The sequence below is a fragment of the Procambarus clarkii genome, chromosome 56 (genome assembly GCF_040958095.1).
Source record: "Procambarus clarkii isolate CNS0578487 chromosome 56, FALCON_Pclarkii_2.0, whole genome shotgun sequence".
Classification (NCBI taxonomy): Eukaryota; Metazoa; Arthropoda; class Malacostraca; order Decapoda; family Cambaridae; genus Procambarus; species Procambarus clarkii.
In genome coordinates this window covers 24,609,508-24,635,381 of record NC_091205.1, presented here as the reverse complement: position 1 = coordinate 24,635,381, position 25,874 = coordinate 24,609,508, and the positions used below count along the sequence as shown (strand labels likewise).

The following is a 25,874-nucleotide window of genomic DNA, read 5'->3' as shown; positions in this document are numbered from 1 at the left end:
GACAAAATTAGCCTTTTGACTAATGTACGTAAAATTTTTTTTTTACGAGTGGATCATATGGATGCTCTTCAAGGCAAGATTAGCAGACTTTCCAGGACTATAGTCATGTATGGTCACAGGTCAATATACCTTGCTATGATTTCGGATCTCGACACCACCGTGGCCCAGTCCTCGACCAGGCCTATTTATACTGTACTGTCACCATAATATACTGCCACTATTCGCTGAGAACTAAGCTCTTCTAACACTATTTTCTAACTGTTCTAACTTTCTAGCACTATTATGACCCCAGTAGGGTCATAATAGCAGTGGAATATAACTAAATAACATTCAATTTAAGTCAAGAATAACTAGGAGCAGTCTATTCATACAACTCTTCTGTATTTCCATCCTCTTCTGTACATTGAATCACAAGTGACCCATTTATACTATTGTTTAATCTCATGAAATATACAGCAATGAATTTTAGGAGAAGAAAAAAAAGAGGCCAGAATGGCAGTAGAAGTCAGAGGCAGTTATGGGAATCAAAGAAGGGGCACATAGACAACACAATTGCCACAAACATTACAGCTAGTGATGTATGCTAGTGCCAATGGTCAGGCATTACAGACATTGTCACCCTCTGTCAGATTAATTCTAGAATGTGCAGCATTGACATTCAATCACATCATCATGAAGAACAAGAATGCAGAGAAAGTTCCCCAATTTGCTGAACAATAAACAAATTTTTTTTTTACGAGTGGATCATATGGATGCTCTTCAAGGCAAGATTAGCAGACTTTCCAGGACTATAGTCATGTATGGTCACAGGTCAATATACCTTGCTATGATTTCGGATCTCGACACCACCGTGGCCCAGTCCTCGACCAGGCCTATTTATACTGTACTGTCACCATAATATACTGCCACTATTCGCTGAGAACTAAGCTCTTCTAACACTATTTTCTAACTGTTCTAACTTTCTAGCACTATTATGACCCCAGTAGGGTCATAATAGCAGTGGAATATAACTAAATAACATTCAATCTAAGTCAAGAATAACTAGGAGCAGTCTATTCATACAACTCTTCTGTATTTCCATCCTCTTCTGTACATTGAATCACAAGTGACCCATTTATACTATTGTTTAATCTCATGAAATATACAGCAATGAATTTTAGGAGAAGAAAAAAAAGAGGCCAGAATGGCAGTAGAAGTCAGAGGCAGTTATGGGAATCAAAGAAGGGGCACATAGACAACACAATTGCCACAAACATTACAGCTAGTGATGTATGCTAGTGCCAATGGTCAGGCATTACAGACATTGTCACCCTCTGTCAGATTAATTCTAGAATGTGCAGCATTGACATTCAATCACATCATCATGAAGAACAAGAATGCAGAGAAAGTTCCCCAATTTGCTTTGAGACTCGTGTTAGAAATAAAGAAGCTGAACAATAAAAAATAGGTTAAGGGAACTCAATAATATAAAACTATAAGGGAGAAAGACCATAGGAGACATGATCAGAACATGCATGATAATGAACAAATATAATGTGAACAGCAGAATAAGCTGCTAGAAGAGATGATGAATGCAGTCTACATTTAGAGTGATAGTAGCACGTACAACAAAGTACAAGAGCAGCAAGAAATACTTCTACATAAGTACAAATAATTAAGGGTTGAGACCTTCCTCCTTCCCCAAGAGCTACATCTTATTCTCTCTCCATCCCTCTCCCAGCAAATCACGCTTACGTTTCACAGCTCTCAGAGAGGAGTGTCTTGGACCAATCCTTTACATAGCAAGACCCTATTTTCTCCATAAGGGTCTTAACAGTATTTTACAAGTTTAATTATACTGTATGCACAATTTCTGACAATGTTCCACAAAAATTTATTATACAAGAGCAATCTCAATTCAGCAAACTATATGGGACCCAAACTATACTTCCCATCTCTACTGTACCCCTGAATTTACTGTACCTGCATACAAGATTACTTAGCAAACTGTGAATTTCATTTATAAGTTATGGCAAACCCTACAACCTAGAACACCGAATCATCACGTGTCTATTATCTTCCAATGTGAAGAGAATTCAGAACAAGATCTCACCCCCAGGTATGCAATGACTGCCCAGGCTAACAGCATTGGAGCACCTACACTTAGGGTTAACAACTCCTCCAGATCAAACTGCTTCATGCCATGGTGAAGTGCCATGATGATTACACTGCCCTGAGGGAAAAAATAAAAATAAAAAATTTAATGAAAAATTGTTAGAGTAAACACATGGGATAATTTCATGCAAGCTCCTGCCTGGTAGCCAGCAATAATTCAGATAAGAACAGGCATCGTGTTGACAAATATGTCACTTGGGGATCAAGTAATTTTGGGATATTATGAAATTAGATGACCAAGTTTTGACCTGTTTAACTGTTGGTTACCATTTCTAGTGATTGGGTTGGGATTTAATGCAAATTACTTGTAATCTGAAGTCAACTGTAGGATTGGAGAGCATGCAATTAAATTACATTATTGTTAAATAAATAGTAATAAATGAAAATGGCAGCAATAATTATTTTTGTCTGGAGAATTACTTCTGTTTGAGGCCTCTTGGGCACCCTACCTTTTCAACTTAACGGCCAAACATTAAATAAACATTATTCTTCCCCTTCCATAGTATCTGTCTGTTTATCCATAACAGTATTCTATCTGCTGGCTTATCATATATAATTAACCTGTGGATAGTATTAATGTTAATTAATCTAAATTTCTAATATTGAAAAAGGGTTGGGAACTATCAGGAGAAAGCACCAAGCCATTACGACTATATAGCAATTGGAAGGGGGGGCCAGGATAAGGATATGGGATGGGACGGGGGGGAAAGGAATGGGGCCCAACCACTTGGACAGTCGGGGACTGAACACCGACCTGCATGAAGCGAGACCGTCGCTCTACTGAACAGCCCAAGAGGTTGCGAGAGGTAAAGGAGATTGGGAGGACAAGACAGAAAAGCTTTACAACAGGACTGAGCCAGCCACTTGGGAGCCAAGAGGACTCAACCAGTCAACATCTCAGACCTCACCAACAACAGGAGGAATTGGAGCAGAGAGAAGAGGGAAACCTTTGACCCCTGTCCAAGCAAAAGTTATCCACCTTCAGATGGTCGAACAGCTAGGAAAGGCCAACCCTCAAATCTCTGGATCACATCACTATCTTAGCATAATAAAACGTAATTTATCTAAAACTATGTGAAGATGAAAACTATCGTCTATTAAACATGCAATAACAACTACTCACCATAATCTGAGTGTCAAATAGAATGAGGGTGATGGCAGTAAACAGAATTTACTGCCATCACTATCCATCACTGTCTATCCATATGCCATCACTAGTAAACTATCTGCACCCACAGTTCTGAAGATGAGGTTCTCAGATTGCCAGTAATTGCATCCAAGAACAAATCCAACTCCTCCCATACTAGTACCAAACACTGAAGTCAAATAAGTCGAACCTGCAAGTCAAAAAGAGCCATCATTGTCTTGTTTTTCGAGGCAAGCCTTTCTCCTCATATTATTATTAGTTCCCAAATTAATAACAGTACTGTACTGCACTATTATATATCTTCATCCAAGTTTTTATTATAATTCCTAAAACTTATTTCATAGCAAACTAGCAAATAAAGCAAGCTGTTAATTTACATAAAAGTTATATACATGGATGCAAAAATGTTGTAATACAGGGTACAGTATATACAATACAAATTATGAGTGACCAGGGTATATGAAACAAGATAATAGCTTGAAGTAACACTGCCAGTGCCAGGGAGCACCCAGCGAAGTAATCCTGAATGTGTGCAGCTCCAACAGATTTTGAAACCTACCTTACCTAACTTAATCCACCTGAACCTAAGCCAAACCAACCTAACCTAACCCAACTGAGACTAATGCAGCCTAACTTAATGCATCCTAGCCTTTCAGTTTAGTTCATTTATTATGCACCCCATACCCATCTTGTGGAAAGGGTTACAGAGACAATGGGCTCAGGAACTGAACCCCACAATTCATTTAGCTAAGCAAGTTACAATCTTGATGAGCTAGTTACAAAATTCAGTGCACATCGTCACAGCAACAATGGGCTCAAGATCGATCTCAAGTACAGTTTCTAAATTAAGCAACTGACATATGTGGAGAGCTAGTGTCACAATTGATATGTTTGTTCTGCACACCGCCCCCCCCATCTAGTGGGCAACGGTGGATAGGTTACAGTCACTTAGTTACTACCTACAGTTAGCAAACTGGGTACATTACATCTTTTTCTCAGTCTCTGTGGTGTAGTGGTAAGACACTCGCCTGGTGTTCTGCGAGCGCTTTGTCATGGGTTCGTATCCTGGCCGGGGAGGATTTACTGGGCGCAAATCCTTAACTGTAGCCTCTATTTAACGCAACAGTAAAATGTGTACTTGGTTGTAACAACGATTCTTCACGGTGGGGATCGTATTCCAGGGACCTGCCCGGAACGTTACGCGTACTAGTGGCTGTACAAGAATGTAACAACTTTTGTATATATTTAAAAAAAAAAAAAAAAAAAAAAAAAAAAAAAAAAAAAAAAAAAAAAAAAAATCTGGCAGCAGATCATTTTGAATTAAATATTTACACATATCTTTAACATTTGTTATAGAATTGCCTCTGAATTCACCTATCTTTTTGCACTCTCTCACATAGTGACGGAGGGTGTGCGAATAATTTTGTTGACACAGTTTACATTTGGTCAGGTCTACATCAGCAGATAATGAGAATTTTCAGAGATACTTGTAATCGAGTCTAAGCCGAGCAATAGTAACATCTAGAAGTCTGCCGATTATATTGGATGATCCATTAATGTGTGGCCCCCTTTTGCATGATAGTATGATGATAGATGGAATTAATGGTGTCAATTTCACTTTGCCTAAGATCTACAAGATTTTGTTGAAGTTCTTGGTGTATTATTGCTCTTGAGACTGCTTATTGACAGTCCAAGGTTATCCTCAATTTCTCCTTTAAAGGCAGATTCTTTGGCTAACTCATCAATCAGCTCTATCATGCATTCAGAGGCCAACATGAGATGGAGTCTACATGAAATGAACTCTTAACCATCGTTAATAATTGTTGTAGTATTTGTGTAGCTTCAGACAAACATATAAATTGTGACACTAGCTCTCCACATATGTCAGTTGCTTAATTTAGAACCTGTACTTGAGGTCGATCTCGAACCCATTGTTGATGTGATGACTTATATTGAATTTTGTAACTAGCTCATCAAGATTGTAACTTGCTTAGCTAAATGAATTGTGGGGTTCAGTCCCTGAGCCCATTATGTGCCTCTGTAACCCTTTCCACTACCGCCCACAAGATGGGTATGGAGTGCATAATAAATGAACTAAACTAAAAACTTCAGACAGCATGTTACAGTTTTGTCTTAAAGAGTTGAGAGCAATTAAGGATGATAGTCAATTACAATTAATGTTTCAAGTTGAGACTTACACATTTCAGTGCAAGAAGCAAGGCAAAATGTTCGGTCTGAAGGGTAGTGGTCCAGTTGTTTATACGGACTCCCCCACTCAAAATATGAGCCATCGCCCATTGTCAGGACAACTGCACGTCCAGCCACGGTTGCCAGATGCAAATTGCTGAAAGTAGCGAGCTGACGGTCTAAAAGTAGCGAATTTGTAATAAGAGTAGCCCAATTTTTTGTTTAGTGACTGATACGGTTTTCAAAGTAATCTATTTTGATATGTAGAGTATAGAGTCATTGGTGACATGACTGCCAGTTGTGTTGGTACTCACCTAGTTGTACTCACCTAGTTGTGTTTGCGGGGGTTGAGCTCTGGCTCTTTGGTCCCGCCTCTCAACCGTCAATCAACTGATGTACAGATTCCTGAGCCTACTGGGCTCTGTCATATCTACATTTGATAGTGGTGTCATGACTGCCAGTGGTGACATGACTGCCAGTGGTGTTGGTAGTGGTGTCATGACTGTCAGTGGTGTTGATAGTGGAGTCATGGCTCTACCATGACTCCACTATCTATTGGAGTCCCCACTATCTATTGTGACTCCACATGCTATTGGAGTCATGGCTCTGCCATGACTCCAATAGCTTGAAGAAGTTACTAACTAAGTTAGAAGTTAAGAAGTTACTACTACTACTACTACTACTAGTAGTGTTAGTTACTACTAACACCACTACTAGTGGTGTTAGTAGTGGTGTCATGACTGCCAGTGGTGTTGGTAGTGGTGTCATGACTCTGCCAGTGGTGTTGGTAGTGGTGTCATGACTGCCAGTGGTGTTGGTAGTGGTGTCATGACTCTGCCAGTGGTGTTGGTAGTGGTGTCATGACTGCCAGTGGTGTTGGTAGTGGTGTGATGACTGCCAGTGGTGTTGGTAGTGGTCTCAGGACACCGCTAGTAGTGGTAGTAGTTGTGATTATAATGTATCCTGCTACAAGACATGACTGGTGAGATAATTATTAATAAAGCCTTCAACTGGGAGTTCCTGCCAGCCACAAAGTGACGTATTAATATTTAAACTGCTAAGTCATCATATTAAATCTAAAATGTACACACACACACACACACACAGAAGACAGGGGGAAGACAGAAGTTAGGGGAGGACATGATCACCACATTCAAGATTCTCAAGGAAATTGATAGGGTAGATAAAGACAGGCTATTTAACAAAAGGGGCACATGCATAAGGGGACACAGGTGGAAACTGAGTGCCCAAATGAACCACAGAGATATTAGAAAGAACTTTTTTAGTGTCAGAGTGGTTGACAAATGGAATGCATTAGGGGGTGATGTGGTGGAGGCTGGCTCCATACACAGTTTCAAGTGTAGATATGATAGAGCCCGATAGGCTCAGGAATCTGTACACCTGTTGATTGACGGCTGAGAGGCGGGACCAAAGAGCCAGAGCTCAACCCCCGCAAGGTGAGTACAACTAGGTGAGTACACACACACATAATGGCACGTACAACACGCGTTAATTTCGTTACATTTTTCCTAGTATGCATCGATTGTTGGAATAGTGTTTGGTGAAGACAGGGTTACTCCTAGCTGTATATACGGTGGTGTGTGTACTCGCCTAGGTGTGCTTGCTGGGGTTGAGCTTCGGCTCTTTGGTCCCGCCTCTCAAGTGTAAATCAACTGGTGTACAAATTTCTGAGCCTACTGGGCTCTATCATATCTACATTTGAAACTGTGTATGGAGTCAGCCTCCACCATATCACTGCCTAATGCATTCCATTATTAACTACTCTGACACTAAAAAAGTGTATGTGTGTGTGTGTATGAGAGAGAGATGGAGAGAGAGAGAGAAAGAGAGTGAGTGAGTGAGAGTGTTAAGGGGAGAAGCGAGCAATAGAGGTATTTGGGCCAAGAGAATATCTGATTAATTTATTGTTCGGTGGCATAGCTCCACTACCCAGGGAGGGAGGGAGGCTTTTCAAGGGGTTTTTGGGAGGCGGTGATGCCCCTGGGGGGGGGAGGTTATGTAGTTATGTGCCTTCCAAAACTAAATAAAACCAATTGGCTATCTATCTATCTATCTACTGTCTGTCTCTACCTCTCTATATATGTCTCTATCATAAAATATAATTGTCTCAGTGTGAGCACAACTACCACTCACAGGGTGAGTACAGGTGCACAATAAACTACAACTCACAGGGTGAGTACAGGTGCACAATAAACTACCACTCCCAGAGTACAGAGTGCACAATTAACTAGCCGCCGTCACTGGTGGCAACGATCAATCATGAGTGTACTTAGTCGCTCAATGTTGCCATGGATGGAAGCCTGGTGGGTGTTGGAGAGGGGTGATTTCAGTAGGGTTTTGTATACCGGAGGAAGAAGGTGAGGGTATAGAGAGACGAACCAGTGCGTTAGAGGGAAGAGGGGGATGATAAGGGGGAGGGAGTGCAGTCCGTCCTCCTAAGGTTTCTCAACGACAAGAAACTGTCGTACTAAAGTGCCCTTATCCTAACCTACCAGAGAACCCCAATCAGAAAACGAGACATCAATTTCTCGAGCCGCTACTATTTTCTAGTAAAACAATTTTTTTGCCTGATGAAGCGTGTGTGTCAAATTGCGACGTTCTATTAGGATGGGGAGCCGGGGAGGTTAGCACACAGTGAACACGAGGTAATTTAGAACAGAACTGCAGGTGGATATGCACAATGAGGACACTGACACAGGTATGTATGTCAAGTGGCACTTTACTCCCCGCTGCCTGTGTAATCGCATGCTGCATTCACAACCTGTATACCTGTATATTAAAGTGAACTTCACATGCTGTATCTATCTTGGTATGCCAAAGCCTTAGATATCAACATTGGGTTATCTATACGTTAAAGGTGTGAATTAAAGCCCTATGTAGCAGTAAATTAAACCGAATTCATGTCCTGTACATATGCATGTATAATTAAATGGCATTCACAGCACATAGGCCTTTATCTATACACCAAGTGCAAGTCAAAAAGACACAAATACATTTGCGTTCACGAACATATATATATGTTCAGAAGAATTCTAAACTATGCAGCCGCATTCAGAGAGATGCGCAGAGTAGAACTCAACCCAGACCACTTTCCTGGCGGTGTATAATAAAGGCATATGGTTGGCTTTGAAATTGAAATAAGTTTATTGAGGTATAAATACACACAAAGGAATGAAGTAGCTCGAGCTATTCTCACCCCGTTCAGTACATCGTGTTCATATATTATATGTCTTTGCATTAAATATAGTTTGAACCTAATTAACAATTTATAATTCTCATTAAATATTATAGTTTCTAGTACTAGGCTTCTAATAAGTCGATTAGGATAACTCTTAGCTTGCAATTTTCATTTAATGTCATTCCTATTTAACCCTTTTTAATGAGAGGGATGGAAGGGGGGGGGGAAGAGTTGAAGGAGGAGGAACGTTTTGGGAGAGGGATGAGAGCCAATGAAGGAGCAGAACCCAGTAATCCAATGCAAACTTACTGAAGATAGGAATAATTTGCCTAGCGCTAGCTGACACATTCATCTGAACAAATCCAGTGTTAGTGTTACATTCACAAGTGTAGTGTAGTAGTTACATTCACCTGCTCCGACAGATGTGTGATGCCGGTCAACCTTTAACTACACGAAGAATAGCAACAGGTGACGGCCTCATGAAGAAATCCATAGGCGAGGTATACTAGAGCCCAAGGAAGTGAGGCCCATATGACGCTATTGGCGAGGCCGGCCGGACCACTAGCAGTCACATAAGCGGGTGAGGAGTGACAAGAGGAACTTACGGGCTATTCATGCCCGTGCCACCTCTTGGGTGGCTTAATCTTTATCAATCAATCAATCAATCGACAAGAAGAAACCACTATATCAGCTGAGGGTAATAGGGAACCACGGAGAATTAGGGATACAAGAAGACAACAGCATGTGAGATGCCTCAAAAATCCTTAGCCACAAGAGAGGGCCACAATCTGAGCTGTTAGTGATGGTGGTGGCCGTCGCCGATGTTGTGGTGGTGGGCCGCAGGAGAGGACGCAAATTTTGTGGTGAGATTCTTGGTATAACTACTTATATCACTTAGCAAAACACAAGAACGTTAACCTTCTTAAAACACACTTTGTACGTATTTCTCGCACCACTGATAATTTTTCGGCAGTACCTAATACCTGCATTTCTGAACATTTGTTGTATTTTGGTTCGTCCTTTGCTTCATGTTTTTTTTTCACTACGCATGCTCTCACCCCTTGGGCTCTATATAGGGTTTAGTTGCTATAACATGGGTTCAGTCATAATGCTATACCATGTCTTGCAATAAACTTTTTGCTACACTATTTATATAAAATTTGAACTGTTTAAAAACCCATTCCCCCACCCCCTCCGTCTCATCCCAACCCATCCCAAATTCTTATCCTGATCCCTTCCAAGTGCTATATAATAGTAATGGCTTGGCGCTTTCTCCTATTTTTTGAGTAACTAATATCCTTTAAATAAACAATTTTTGCACTTTTTTGCACTATCAAACATTTTGCTGCACTGTCCATGGGTCTCGGTAGTATAGTTGGATTCGTTCTCGACTCACAATCAGGAATCTAGGGGTGGGACAGAAATGGTTGGGCACGTTTCCTTTCACCTTTTCACCTAGCAGTCAATAGGTAACCCGGAGTTAATCAACTGTTGTGGGGGTTGCATCCTAGACGTGGTGTGTAGTTCGACCTTAGGGAGACCTCGATACCAGCCTAACTTATATATATACACAGGCTGCCTGTCTCCCGATAAAACGAATTATTATTAAAATCCGTTGTTAAATTTCTCGACGATCCCCTCCTGACGTTTAAATCAAATACAATAAGTATTTTTGGTCATAGTTAAGCCTTATCCTAACCTCCATGCCATTTGACTAGACTGTTGAATGTGTCTCTTTCTGCAATACTGGACAATTGTAAAGAGTTTCGTGCACGCCTTTTATACAACTACATGTTTTCTTAAGTAAAGTAAGTTCTGCTGTTCTAACAAGGATTCCAAAGCTATAATTATTAGGTTCGCCAGGAACATTATCAACCATCGTCATCATGTTAACAATGACTCCTGAACAATGACTAGTGGTTTGATGCATTACTGATCTACTACATCAGTAATCAGTAATGCATGGTTCATCACTATGAGTGAAAAAGCATCTAAAGTTTTATGTCTACATTGTGGCTTGTTGAGCATGAAGCTGCTGCCCCGTTGTGTGCGTAACATTTTAGCTAAGCTAGTAATGATGCTAAGATTTGCTCAAATACATGAGCAGGAAGTGTACACTTCCCACAGTATACAGCAACAGTCAACCACTCCATCTTAACAAGGCAGTGTCGCCAACCTTAGCAGCGCTGTCTTAGCACTTAGCACTTATATCCTAAGTGCGTATATCCTAAGACTTAGCACGTATATCCTAAGACCTAAGCACGTATATCATAAGACTTAGCTGTTTTAGTACTTAGCACTTACCTCCCAGCGGCAGCACTTAGCAGCGCTGTCTATGTACGTCGCTCGAAAGTCTCGATAGCCTATTGTCCTGGTAGCCTATAGAGCCGCTTGACAGCACACTGGACTTGTGATCCTGTGGTCTCGGGTTCGATCCCGGGCGCCGGTGAGACACAATGGGCAGAGTTTCTTTCACCCTATGCCCCTGTTACCTAGTAGTAAAATAGGTACCTGGATGTTAGTCAGCTGTCACGGGCTGCTTCCTGGGAGTGGAGGCCTGGTCGAGGACCGGGCCGCGGGGACACTGAAGCCCCGAAATCATCTCAAGATAATCTCAAAATAACCATGTCGTAGCTCAGTCGATTAAGGTAGCGTTTGGGGTGCTTGGACGTAGGTTCGAATCCTCGTCACGGCCCTTGTGGATTTGTTCATCGAAACCAAATATTTTATCTTTTTTATATTAAAAAAACACGATCATTACAGTATATACAGTACTTAAAATTCAAATGACAAATGTTTTGTCAATAATTCACATACAAGGAAAAGATTACATTACTACTCCCAGATTCATGGAATCTCGGAACACGAACCTGACCGCCTGCCAATCTAGTTTATATAGTATACATTCTTCATTTACCAAAATAAAAGATACTGTATAATTATAAGTTAAAAACAAAAACAAAATCCACATCTTGAGTGCAAAAACACTAGCAACTAAAAATTCACCGCCCACCCAGCCTCGTTACTGACAAAGCCGTACCACTTACAGAAGCGATGGTCCTCCCAACGATGACTGAGCGAGTGTTGCTGCTGCTGGCTAAGAGGATAATGTTCCTCGGAGTTACATTTGATATGAGAACTTGGCAGTGGTGAATGACGCCGCGTTGATGGCGGTGAATAATTACTTCATTACCTTCCTTTCACAAACTGTCCTCCGTTAGGGAAGAAACCATCGTTTCTGCACCTTACCACAGTCTCAATTTTCTATTTCTTGGATGCGTATAATCCATAGAAAATGAATTATATTTGATGGTGAACAAACTTATTTATTGAAAGTATTTCATAACTCATTTTGTCGGCGGGCCAGGCAGCCAGTGTATGTATATATTATTCCTATATCGAGGTCATTTTACGACGGTCGAATTACTGACCCTCCCCAGGATGCATCCCCACAACAGTTGACTAACTCCCAGATACATATTTACTGCTAGATGAACAAAGGCTCCCGGGTACATATTTACTGCTAGGTGAACAGAGGCATCAGGTCAAAGGGAATGTACACAACCATTTCTCTCCCAAACCGGAATTCCCGATTGTGAATTAAGAAGGAAAGCGACTGTACCACCGAGACACCATCTGAACACTCCGTCCACTTGTCATAATAGCACACAGGACATTCGCCGCCAGATGACGAATCTAGTCTTTAAGAATCTGGACATTCGGCGCAGATGTCTTAATTCTCACATACTGCTTGTGTTCTAGGGTCGTGTCTGAAGTTCCTGGTGTTCCTGGTAGCCCTTGTGCCCGTCTCCCTGGTGGTGTCGGGCTTCCTGAGTCAACTCTTCAGGGAGAACTCGAGGCAATATGCCCTCCGCCGCCACCAAGGCAGCAGGGACATCGTCACCTCCAGAACCTGTCATGGTTCTGTCCACACTCAGTGTCCCGACGAGCTCGACCGCGAGATGCTGAAGCACTTCCTCACCACAACCAGAAAGGTCGGCGCTAAATGAATAATAATAATCCGAGGAAGTCACAATAGCGTGAATTATCAATGATAAAATCAGTAAGAGATTTGAACCAGCGAACGTCCTGCTGGCGAGAGCCACTGTGAAAGGCGTGAGTTTCGTGTTCACTTGGACGCTGGTTCAAATCCCTATACCAACTGGGTTTCTCTTACTGATTTTCTCAATAATTATATTAATAATCTTTATTCCAGGCTCATGTCAGAACATGTCAATACTGAAATTCATGACAATAATAGGCCTTCTGCGATATATATTATAAATTATAACTACATGCAAGATATATCAACCTAGATGTGTACCCCACTTCTCGGTGTATTAGAAGAGTTTACTGTTGTCCTGAACAGTGTTTGGGACTAAAGTATACTTGCTGGTTCATCAGTAAACTATTGTGGTGGCCTTAATAACTCTCCCGCGGCTGCTAGGCCTACACCAACACCAAACCAATCAGTCACACACATACACACACGTTGTGGGTCCTCGTGGCTGAGTGGACAGCGTTCTGGAGTCGTAGTACTAAGGACCCCGGGTTCGATCCCCGGCGGAGGCGGAAACACATGGGCAGAGTTTCTTTCACCCTGATGTCCCCCTGATGCAGTAAATAGGTACCTAGAAATTAGACAGCTGCTACGGGCTGCTTCCTGGGAATGTGTATGTGTGTGCGTGTTAGAGAGAAATATATGTAATAGGCATAATAGATCGTACACAAGGTATCAAGGAAGCCCTCCTGGAATTGGCTATGCAAGCAAAAAGATTCTAAACATTTTTATCGGTGACCTACAGAGGAAACAAACAACCTTTCCCACCTGACTTGGTGTCCTCGATGTCCGCACAGCCACTCATATCTACCAACCTTCTTATCTTTCTCCTCAGCATCTGATGACCTGGTCAAGGAAATACTATTAGATCACATAGGTTTCTTATTAGGGGGTATATGTACAAGTGTTTACAATGCACCACCAACTGGGTTTCTCATGCAGCAATCAGACCAGCTACATCTAAGACCCCACAAACAATTCACCTAGGATAGCATCTCAAATGGCAAACCCATTGTATTGCAGCGTGCCTATATTATACTGCCCAATTCAAAGTGAATATGGCAATCCATTTTCATAAAATTATATCACTTATAGTATATATATTTGGTTAAAAGTATCAAAACGTACTCCTAAAATGACGGTACTTATTGGAACTATTTTGTCAGTCAAGCTTAAAATATTCCTAGGCCTAATATATGTACCATATTAGGCCTAATGTAACGTGTATTAGGCCTAGGTTTGCTTGGACAGGTTGGGTAAGGTTCTTTGGTTGCATTTCCAATGTTCTAGAATGCCATTTGGGTTAGTTCAAGAACGCTAAACGTGAACTTTTGGGGGGCCCATCAGTACATACTGGTACTTTCGAGCAAATAGTTCGTATAAGTACCATCATTTTAAGAGGATGGGGTTGGTTTATGGGTGTTGCTGAAGAACAAAGATGAGTCTCACGAGGGGATGCTAGAGAGCCAGTGTTCAAGAATCAGCAGCCATTGCTAATGTATTTAGGCACAACTCCTAACCTACAAGACTATTCTAACAGTCACTTGAGCACCTTCCTAACATCTTCACCCACCATACACCTTCATACACCCGCCATACACCGCCATACACCCGCCATACACCTTCACCACACCGTGTAGAGGTGGCTATGTGTACGCTCGTCTCTTCCCCAACAGAAAAGAACTTCCAGCATGAGAGAAAGAGTCAGAGAGTACAGGGACCTGAACATGAAACTGGGAAGACCTCCCGCGTTTCTGGCTCCACGTAACCTCTCCGTCAGGTACTTCCTGCTGGAGACCGCCTTCTGCAGTATCCCGGATATACAGGTGAGAGTATACATCAAGTAAACAGGTACTTGCTAGGGTACTAGGGTCAGACTCCAGTTGAGAGAGAGAGAGAGAGAGAGAGAGAGAGAGAGAGAGAGAGAGAGAGAGAGAGAGAGAGAGAGAGAGAGAGAGAGAGAGAGAGAGAGAGAGAGAGAGGAGAGAGAGAGAGAGAGAGAAGAGAGAGAGGAGAGAGAGAGGAGAGAGAGAGAGAGAGGAGAGAGAGAGAGAGAGGAGAGAGGAGAGAGAGAGAGAGAGAGAGAGAGAGAGAGAGAGAGAGAGAGAGAGAGAGAGAGAGAGAGAGAGAGAGACGAAGAGAAAGAGAGAGATAGAGCGAAAGTGAGAGAAACAGAGACAAGCAAGGTAAACATCCCATTCACCTGGGCTGTATGGGGTTCGAACCGTGGTCTCCACATATGTGAGACCGTATCTCTATCGACAGGGCCACCTGTCGATAGAGATACGATACGTAGATAGAGCTACGGCCTGACATGCTTGGGATCCAGGGTTCGAAACCCATACAGTTCAGGTGAATGGAAGGTTTATTTCCACGGAAGTGTGGATGACAATCTATAAGGTAAACAAGATTAAGAAAAGCCACCTAACATAACTAGCGTCTGTTCTAACTCCAACGTTGCTTGTACCTTCAAGAAATAAACAAATATTGTAAGCAAAATATCATAACGCAACAAGTCCTCGAAAAAGGGGAAAAAATATGCGCTAATTAACTTTTTCTCTCCCCCCCTCTTCTTCCCCCCTCTTTTTCTCATCACTTTTCTCCCCTTTTCTGAACTGTTTTTTACTCTCTTCTAATTTCTTTCCCTCTTCTGCGAACCCATTGTTATTGACCCACGTATTTTGCTGTGATTGGCCAGATGATCTTCTACGTGCACACGGCCCCAGCCAATCAGGAGAGGCGAGAGGTCATCCGGGACACCTGGGGGAGCCCAGAGTGGTACCCGATATTACGTCATAAGGTGGGTAAGACAAATGGGGTTATGGAGGACCAAAGGGGGCATGGATGAGGTAGGGATCCCAGGGTGGGGGAAAGATGAATGGGATTGAGATTCCAATCACTGGCACTTCTGAATCACTGCCAATCACTGGATTCAGACAAGAGTCGACTCCAGTGCTGGCCATGTCAAAAGACACGAATTATTTCTTATTTACATTTGCCTTGTTTATTCTTTATTCTTTCTGTATATACATATTTATTGATCTATTAATTGTGTTTTTTCCAAAATGCGGTGATAGACAGAAGTAGATAGAACTTATCTAGTAAAAGCCAAGCGCTGTAGATAAGTTCAGCGGGAACTTAACCTTCTTCAGAAATCCTGATATCCTCTCAGTCTCAAGATATCCTGATATCTGATATCAGGATATCTCAAGATATCCTGATAATCCTGATAGCCATCTCAGTGTGAGCGTGTCTACACAAGAGACTCATGCCGAGAGGGATAATTAACCTGAACAAATCCACAAGAGGCCGTGATGAGGGTTCGAATCCTCATCACGACCCTTGTGGATGTGTTCATTTGATGCATCACGCTACTGTGATGTCTGTGTGTGATAATTAACCTGTTTGTTCTGGCACCAGGTTGTGTTTGTCTTGGGGTGGACCACGAGCAACGAGAGTCGGGCCAGTCTGCGCCAGGAGAGCGACATCTACCACGACCTCATCATGGCAGACTTCGTAGACTCGTACCGGAACCTGAGCTACAAGGCCGTGACTGCTCTTCACTGGGTCAGCCAACACTGTCGCCAGCCTGGCTACGTTATCAAGACGGACGATGACATTTTCGTTAACATATTCGCTCTCAAGCGGTTCCTCGACTACTCCTTGAATTTCACAACGCAAACCACGATTAAAGTGAAAGACGTTGAGGTGAATGAGACGAAGGAGATTAGTACAGTGAAGCCCGGCAACGCACCAGCAGATGCAAATATTACCGGGAAAGAGCACGAATGGGAACGCCCTGAGATCCAGTGTTTAGTCTGGATAGGAATGATGGTCATACGAGACAACAAGTCCAAGTGGTACGTCGATCCTAACGAGTACAAGCCCAATACTTTTCCTCCATATTGCTCGGGCAACGCCTTCTTCATGACGCAACCCGCTGTATACGCCCTCATGAATGCCAGTCTGACGTGTCCCTTCCTGTGGGTGGACGACGTGTACCTGACGGGCGTGCTGGCAGAGGCTGCCAAGGTGCCCCACGTCCACAGGAACAGCCTCTATGAACTCGATGGCAACAAGTTCGTGGAGTCTTTGATCGCGGGCAACAAGGTGTTTCTTCACCACCCACAGCACGACGCCGACACCAGGAGAGAGATGTGGAAACTCCTACTCGAGAAAGAGGTGCCTCAGCACGCCCACACTTGAAGCTCCAGTCACGCCCACACTTGAAGCTCCAGTCACGCCCACACCCACCCTCCTGCTTGGCCAGGAATGCTCACACAAGCTCGTCAAGGTAAACACACAAGAACACCACGAAAAACACATGCAAAACAACACCGATATGAAAAACCTCGTCTGTCCAAACACACACACACACAAAACTAATCCCAAAACAGCAAACACACTAAATCCCCCAAACAAAAACATACTGTATTTGCTCCAGAATAAAGATGGAGTTCATTGCCAAATGAAGTCAATAAAGCAGACTTTCCCTGAGGTAAAGAATACAAGAAGCAGCCACACACTTGATTTAAATTATAGGTCTCTGAACTTAAAACTTGATTGTGTCCAACATTGAATAATTTCTTGCGTGAACTGAGTATTTGTTTATCTTAAGAGTGTATATATATACACTCCGTGGATGCTGGGGAAGGGGTGGGCGGGGGGGAGGGGGGAGAAGAAGCCTAGTTAGAGGTGTATTGCTAAATAAATATTTTCTTGTTATTTGTTTGCAAGTTACACCTGTGTTTGTTTTCCCTTTGTTGGTTGCTTCAGTAATACGCGTTTGAATGTGCGCTGTGAGGAACGAATATATATATATATATATATATATATATATATATATATATATATATATATATATATATATATATATATATATATATATATGTATATATATATATATATATATATATATATATATATATATATATATATATATACATATATATATATATATATATATATATATATATATATATATATATATATATATATATATATAGGGTCCCAGAGAGACACACACATCACTGGTATCCAAATGAGACTTTCTAAGCCTCTCCTGGAGTGCCTGGTTGGTGGAACTCCAGTCTATCGAATATTTACAGTGTATTTGTGTGTGTGTGTGTGTGTGTACTCATCTATTAGTGCCTGCAGGGTCAAGCCTTAGCTCTTTGACCCCGCCTTTTTTTTAGCCGCCTGTTGTCTAGTGCAATGAGAAAATAGTCACTGCAAATATCACGGCAAATAAGGGTAGTCATTACCCCTATTTGCAAATAGGGGGAAATAGCACGAATCGAGTGTTTTGTTGAGAAATAATGATACTGGTAAATAGGATATTTTATTTTATTTTAATAATAATATATTTTGAACGCTTCAATTCTGATTAAAGATTTCTTCAAAATTATTTTGATTCATCTACTAGTCTGGCGGAGTGTGACCGATTATACTAGTCCTGTGAATTGGTGAGTCTGCAAGTCCTGTGACTGTCAATCTACACACACACACACACACACACACACACACACACACACACACACTATACTATACTAAACTCACCAATATACTACCTCCCACACCTATACCCTATGCACCACAATACACTTTATACACATAAACACTGTATACTACAATAGTTCCATACACTCTCACACTAAGCAAGTGACAATAGCACACGGGAGACATCTCCCGTCACGCAGAGTGCAGTCGCACCTCCACAGATCTCCAGTATCATCTCTTGATACTGGTAATGGCTCAAATGGGCCACCACTTACGGGCTATTCATGCCCGTGCCACCTTTTGGGTGGCTTAATCTTCATCAATCAATCAATTGACAATAGCATTCAAGGGTTGGGGAGAGGTGGGGTACTAGATAATAATGAGACGCCTGGCCCAAACGTTTTCGCCAACCAGACGACGGTCGCCAGAGTTGGCCAATACGTTTCTCTGGCTGCGTGTACATTCCCAGGTACTTCCCCCAGCACCAGGGGGGGGGGCTCCACAGGACCTCACCGGGCCGGCAGGTGTGAGGGGGGAGGTGGGGGGAGCAGGTGTGTGTGGAGGGGGGGGAGGAGGTGTATGTGGGGGGGGGGGGGCTGGAGGAGAGAAGCCTCGGGTTTAAGCCTAACATGTACTGTAGGTATATCCTGGCTTCCTGTCCCAGACACAATGAATTATTATATATGTGTGTGTATGGGTGGAGAGAGGTTTAGCTCTGTATGTTCAAGCCTTCTTGAACGTGTTGCATTATTATTTTAACTAATTCTTTTAACTAATTTATTCTAATATTTTGCATTTTAACTATTGTGATGTTCGAATTTTTTGTCGAATCTGGTCTTACAGTTGTGGATGGAGGTGGCTCCCGCAACTTCTTCCAGCGTATGCCACTTTGTTGACAGCCTGAACAGGATGCGAGGATTCCCTTACATTTCCACCTTATTTATTCCCCCTCTCAGTATCTTGTATGTTGTGATCATGTCCCCATGCTGTTTTTCCCACCTCCTTAACTCTGGCATCATTCTTGTTGCAAACATCTATCCTTTTGAAATTTTGGTTTTATGATTTACTAGGTGTGGGTTCCAGGCTGGTGCTGCATGTTTCAATATTTGAATGAGTGGGTGTGGGAGATGAGTTACGGAGCATGGATGTGAGTCAGAGGGAATAGAGTTGAGTCAGGGGGGGGAATAGAGTTGAGTCAGGGGGGGGGTTATGGAAGGTGAGTTAGAGGATAAGGAGGTTGTTGTTGTTGTTGTTGTTAAAGATTCGCTACCTGGAACAAAAAGTTCCAAGTAACACGGGCTATGGTGAGCCCGTAGATATAAGGAGGTAAATCAGGGGAAATATGAAGATGATTCAGGGGGGGGAGCTATAAAAGGTTAGTCAGGTGTGGATATGAGTCAGGGGACAAGCCAGGTGTGTCAGAGGAGGAGATATCTTGAGATATCTTGAGATATATCTAGATGGTATATCATTGATGGGGGAGCTGGCACTACGGGCTCACCATAGCCCGTGTTACTTGGAACTTTTTGTTCCAGGTGGCGAATCTTTAACAACAACAACAACAACGATGGGGGGGGTATAAACATCCAAAAACCTTCCCCCTGAAACACGGGAGACATCTCCCGTCACGCAGGGTGCAGTCGCACCTCCACAGATCTCCAGTATCATCTATTGATACTGGAAATGGCTCAAAAGGGCCACCACTTATGGGCTATTCATGCCCATGCCACCTTTTGGGTAGCTTAATCTTCTCTCTCTCTCTCTCTCTCTCCCCCTGAAACAAGACAACCAAATATCACAATAAACCAACACACAAAACTCCCCAGAAACAAGAAAACGAAACGAACCTCCCATGTGCATCCCTTTGTTTACACCTTGTCTTAACCGCACGTGTCGGCCGGTAATGTTATTTCGCATTCGGCTTGCGTCTCACCCGTGGAACTCCCCAAGTGAACATGCGTATCTGCTGATGCCAGGGAAGAGAGAGGAGGGGCATCCTTTCCCGGTGTCAGATACGTATAGCAGAACCGTGTATCTAATATCAACTTACAGTAAAACATCAAGTGAATTTAATGTCTGAATGTGTTAAAGATATTCAGCATAGTTTGTGTCCTGCTAGAAACGTATTGTTGGTACTCATCCTCGGCGCAAAGTCCATTCCATCCAGCGGTCGACCCCACCGACGCATTCATCAATTTTTACATGCTGTTCATTCGAAACGGGAATTTTCTCAAATGTAAATTAATATTTTAAGTTACTAGCGTATTGTGCATATATAGGCATAGGTTAGGTTAGGTGTTTAGGTTCTGTTGGCGATTATTTGTATTTGTAGTACGTGGGTGAAGCATTTACAGCGTTGTGGTTCGAACAAAATTCGTCAGTGAAGAACTTGTTGCGGAAGTGTTCGAACGAAATCAGTTGTGAGTCGAGTGTAAAACCGTTTTTCATTCATAAACAGCTGGGGGTTTGGCGGGTGCATGGAATCACTTTTGGGTCTTTGTTCGAAGGACAGGCTGCTGAGAACGGGTTAGAATGGTAGTGAATGATTTACAAAGGCACACAATGGGTTCAGGAACTGAACCCGAATATTCACAGTGGTTAAGCAAGTTACAGCACTGATAAGCTAGATACAGAGTGGATGAACATATAGATCAAATCACAGTTTATCAACCCCATTTGATAAATTTGATGCCTGGTAAGCTTTCTATATGACAAGATTACTCAAATATGACAGAGCAAAGAGGGCAGGATAGACTATATTCGTAGACTCTTAAAAATAACTTGATAACGCTCCTCAAGACAGGCTGATGTACAAGATGGAGAAGCAAACAGGGATAACTGGGAAGACACGGAACTGGATAAGGGAATACCTGAAGTACAGAAATCAGAGAGTCGCAGTCACAGACAAGGTGTCGAGCTGGAGGAAGGTAACAAGTGGAGCTCCCCAAGGGTCGGTCCTGGGACCGCTACTGTTCCTAATTTATGTGAATGACCTACTGAAGGAAGTGAGCTCGTACACGCCAAGTGTTTCTACACAATGTTAAGGTAATGAAGAATGTAATAACCTTGGACTACAGAAGGTTACAAGATGACCTTGACAAACTCAAGGTCATTTTATCCTTGAGTTTGACAAGGTCATAGGGAGCCGGTCGGCCGAGCGGACAGCACACTGGACTCGTGATCCTGTGGCCCTGGGTTCGATCCCAGGCGCCGGCGAGAAACAACGGGCAGAGTTTCTTTCACCCTATGCCCCTGTTACCTAGCAGTAAAATAGGTACCTGGGTGTTAGTCAGCTGTCACGGGCTGCTTCCTGGGGGTGGAGGCCTGGTCGAGGACCGGACCGCGGGGACACTAAAAAAAAAAAAAGCCCCGAAATCATCTCAAGATAACCTCAAGATAAGATAACTCCAAGAGTGGGTTATCTTATGAGGTTATCTTGAGATGATTTCGGGGCTTAGCGTCCCCGCGGCCCGGTCCTCGACCAGGCCTCCTTTTTGTTACACACCCCCAGAAAGCAACCCGTAGCAGCTGTCTAACTCCCAGGTACCTATTTACTGCTAGGTAACAGGCGCATCAGGGTGAAAGAAACTGCCCATTTGCTTCCTCCACCACCGGGGATCGAACCCGGAACCTCAAGACTACGAATCCGAAGCGCTGTCCACTCACCTATCAGGTCCCTTTAAGCCTAGATTCGACAAGAACAAATGTGAATATCAGAATAGTGAAATTATAACGCAACAGATACAACACGGCCAGTAGGCTGGGCATGGAGAGCTGGAGCTCACCTCACTTCGACACTGATAGGCAAGTACACGAGTGCTCTTAGTGAAGAGCTGCCATAGCCTAATTTCTCATCTCATTTATCATCTCAAGAGGTTATCATCTCAAGATAACCTCAAGATAACTTCAAGATAACCAGCCCACTGCCCTGGGCTGGGGCAGTGTTGCCAGCGCCCAGTAGGGCTGTGGGGTGACCTTGGGGTTGGTTACCAGGGCAGACTTTGTATCAAGATCACCACCACCACCAGTGACCACCATGGCGTCCTCTTGTCTCTCTTTCAGCCCTCTTTGTCTCCTTCTACCTTCTCCATCTTCTGCTTTTTTCGTTTGGCTCTGTAGTGTTTCTCCACATTTATATTTTCGACTTTGCTATCATTTATTGTATTTTATTTTTAATTATTTGTCATAGTCTTTTTCAGTCATTATTATTGTTTTGTGCATAATGAGAACTTCGTATTCTTGCCTTTTTGTCGTTTTTCTTTATTTATATATATATATATATATATATATATATATATGCGGAAAGTCCACAGAGAAATATGAAATGAGGTGAACGTTTCGGCTTTGTTAAAGCCTTTGTCAACACCAGACTGACTTCAGTCAGTCAGTCTGTCAGTCAGTCTGGTGTTGACAAAGGCTTTAACAAAGCCGAAACGTTCACATTTCATATTTCTCTGTGGACTTTCCGCATAAAATGATCAGTGTTTTGTGATCGTCAATTGCATATATATATATATATATATATATATATATATATATATATATATATATATATATATATATATATATATATATATATATATATATATATATATATATATATATATAAAGGAAACAACGTGTTCGCTTTGCTTGAAATCACAGCCTCTTACTGTGTAGTAATTAGCACTTAGCACCTTCTCCGATATACCCTCTTAAGCAGTACGACCCGGGTTCGAATCCTGGGCAAGGCACAACCACTCGACATCATTCCTTCCCTGCTCGTCCCTGTGTACCCGTCACCAACTGTGTACATGGAGGTTGTTGTTGTTAAAGATTCGCTACCTGGAACAAAAAGTTCCAAGTAACACGGGCTATGGTGAGCCCGTAGATAGTTATACATGGAGGTAAAGCTGTTGGTATATTGTGCTCTGGTGAAAAATAAAATTAAATCTTTAAAATGTGCAATGGTAACCTGTCCTGAGGCTAAGTTCATTCCATCCAGTGGCCGACCCCAAAGACGCATTGATCAATTTTAACATACTTGTCATTCTAAATAGGAATTTTCTCAAATATAAATTCATATTACAGAGATCACACTAACGTGATGCATCAAAGTAAGTTCCAGTAAGTTCAGTAGAATTTCGGTTTCAACTCTTTTTATCCTGTCGTAGCTCAGTCGATTAAGGCAGTGTCTGGGATGCTCCCGGACGCAGGTTCGAATCCTCGTCACGGCCTTTGTGGATTTGTTCATAAATTCATATTATTATATATTAGCAAATTTAGGCCTAGGTTTGTTTAGGTGTTTAGGTCCTGTTTGGCAACCGTTTGTATTTGCAGCCAGAGGGTGAAGCATTTACTGAGTTGCGTTTCGAACAAGGGTCGTCAGCAACCCGTCTTCACACTAGGTTGGTTAAAGCAGCGGCCATGTTCCCCTGACGCATTCACCAATTTCAACATACTGTGTATTAAACATTGGTTTGTTCTCATATATAAATTAATATTATTATACATAAAAAGTATATGTATAGTTAGGCGTAAGATAGGTTAGGTTAGGAGCCGGTCGGCCGAGCGGACAGCACGCTGGACTTGTGATCCTGTGGTCCCGGGTTCGATCCCGAACGCCGGCGAGAAACAACGGGCAGAGTTTCTTTCACCCTATGCCCCTGTTACCTAGCAGTAAAATAGGTACCTGGGTGTTAGTCAGCTGTCACGGGCTGCTTCCTGGGGGTGGAGGCCTGGTCGAGGACCGGGCCGCGGGGACACTAAAAGCCCCGAAATCATCTCAAGATAGGTGTTTAGGTTCTGTTGGCGATTATTTGTATTTGAAGTTCGTGGGTGAAGCATTTATAGAATTGTGGTTCGAACAGAGGATGTGAGCGAAGCACTTGTTCCGGAAGTCTTTGGACGTCATCAGTTGTGAGTCGTGTGTAAACCGCTATTCATTCACAAACAAGGGGTTTGGCGGCTGGATTAACGAGCTTGGATCTTCGTATGCGAGGACGGGCTGTGTGGAGCGAAGCCGGTGTGTACCAAGGAGCAGGCGAACCACGCAGCCTGTGTCCACTGCCCCGGATTAGCGTGCTGGAACAAGAAACTGGGTGCCCTTGAGTTTGGACTGGTCGAAATGAGCTTGAAACCAAACCCATGACAAAAAAGGAGAGCAATTTTGTTGTTGTCATTGGTCCTGAAGATCAGGGTCCCTGTGTAGTGAGGGCGACATTGATGAACATTGTCAATTCCCTATACTGGGTTTAACCTTAGGATTGCACATGGTAGGTAGGACTACACATAAGGGGTATAAATGGCCGACCCCTCACAGTGTTCAAGAGAGAACTGGATAAGCACCTCCAAAGGATACCTGATCAACCAGGCTGTGACTCATACGTCAGGCTGCGAGCAGCCGCGTCCAACAGCCTGGTTGATCAGTCCGGCAACCAGGAGGCCTGGTCGACGACCGGGCCGCGGGGACGCTAAGCCCCGGAAGCACCTCAAAGTAACCTCAAGGTAGGTAAACTAGGCTTAATATAACTCAAATAAAATTTCGAACCAATGATACCAGCAGCCGAAGGACGCAATAAACTAAGTGATAAGAAAATCGTAGCTATGGCGTAGGATTTTTTGTTGTATTTTCTTTTTATCTATTTATTAATACAAGAGTTCTAACATTCTTGTACAGCCACCAGCACACACTGCGTTTCGGGCAGGTCCTTAATCCTATTTTTTCCCCAGGAATACGACCCGCCAAATCGTTTAAAATTAACAACCAGGTACCCCATTCATTGCTGGGTGAACAGAGGCTATAGTTAAGGATTGGCACCCGGCCAGGGGCTAGATTCACGAAGAAGTTACGCAAACACTTACGAACCTGTACATCTTTTTTCAATCTTTGGCGGCTTTGTTTACAGTTATTAAACAGTTAATGAGCTCCGAAGCACCAGGAGGCTGTTTATAACAATAACAACAGTTGATTGGCAAGTTTTCATGCTTGTAAACTGTTTAATAAATGTAACCAAAGCCGTCAAAGATTGAGGAAAGATGGACACGTTCGTAAGTACTTGCGTAACTGCTTCGTGAATCTGGCTCCAGGAAACGAACCCAGGCCAGTGGGCTCGCGAAGCCGAGCGAGTGTTTTACCACTGTGCCACAAGGACTGCAATAGAAGAAAAAGAGAACAGGAGAGAGAGAGAAAAAAGGATTAAGTCACAAATGCTAAACATCTATACAAAAGGCAACAGCATTAATTACCCAAGTCTTAATAACATCCTTCTAGGTAATTCTTATAATTATATAGTGTAAACTCGATTTAGATTTAGAATACTATTTATCAGTGATTAATTAGAGTCATTCTAAACTTTGATTAGTGACGAGAAGGAATATTTTTTTTTTACACAAAACTACTTGCTTGGTCATGTGCTACTCGAAGCAAGGGTGTGCTACTTGAAGCAAAGATGTGCTACTTGAAGCAAGGATGTGATACCTGAAGCAAGGGTGTGCTACTTGAAGCAAAGATGTGCTACTTGAAGCAAGGATGTGATACCTGAAGCAAGGGTGTGCTACTTGAAGCAAAGATGTGCTACTTGAAGCAAGGATGTGATACCTGAAGCAAGGATGTGCTACTTGAAGCAAAGATGTGCTACTTGAAGCAA

The 25,874-nt window shown here is 42.7% G+C and overlaps 2 protein-coding genes across 7 annotated transcripts in view; one reads left to right on the top strand and one right to left on the bottom strand.

The window, feature by feature from the left end:
* The window catches only part of LOC123770778 (uncharacterized), a 58,455-nt gene that overhangs the window by 6,176 nt on the left and 26,405 nt on the right, over positions 1–25,874 (bottom strand). Inside the window, exons 4-6 of one of the 6 annotated variants that reach the window (XM_069305907.1) lie at positions 13,516–13,593; positions 3,278–3,491; positions 2,093–2,212 (exon numbers count right to left, since the gene is read on the bottom strand). In XM_069305907.1, the coding sequence (XP_069162008.1) occupies positions 2,093–2,212; positions 3,278–3,280 (123 nt within the window). In that variant the 5' untranslated portion in view covers positions 3,281–3,491; positions 13,516–13,593. Of the gene's footprint in view, positions 1–2,092; positions 2,213–3,277; positions 3,492–5,499; positions 5,637–13,515; positions 13,594–25,874 lie in introns of those variants that run through there. The other 5 variants (XM_045762926.2, XM_069305908.1, XM_045762924.2 and 2 more) reach the window with 5 other exon arrangements.
* Positions 7,763–17,390, top strand: LOC123770774 (beta-1,3-galactosyltransferase 4). Its single transcript, XM_069305906.1, has 6 exons — positions 7,763–8,207; positions 9,110–9,550; positions 12,450–12,682; positions 14,424–14,573; positions 15,446–15,547; positions 16,168–17,390. Exons 2-6 carry the CDS (start codon positions 9,490–9,492, stop codon positions 16,951–16,953), a joined length of 1,332 nt encoding a protein of 443 aa, XP_069162007.1. The 5' UTR covers positions 7,763–8,207; positions 9,110–9,489; the 3' UTR covers positions 16,954–17,390.

Coding starts and splice junctions, on each gene's coding strand:
- LOC123770774 (XM_069305906.1), top strand. CDS start 9,490: ATGGTGGTGGCCGTCGCCGATGTTGTGGTGGTGGGCCGCAGGAGAGGA. Junction 9,551..12,449: donor GAGAGGACGCAAATTTTGTG/GTGAGATTCTTG, acceptor CTTGTGTTCTAG/GGTCGTGTCTGAAGTTCCTG. Junction 14,574..15,445: donor GCAGTATCCCGGATATACAG/GTGAGAGTATAC, acceptor GTGATTGGCCAG/ATGATCTTCTACGTGCACAC.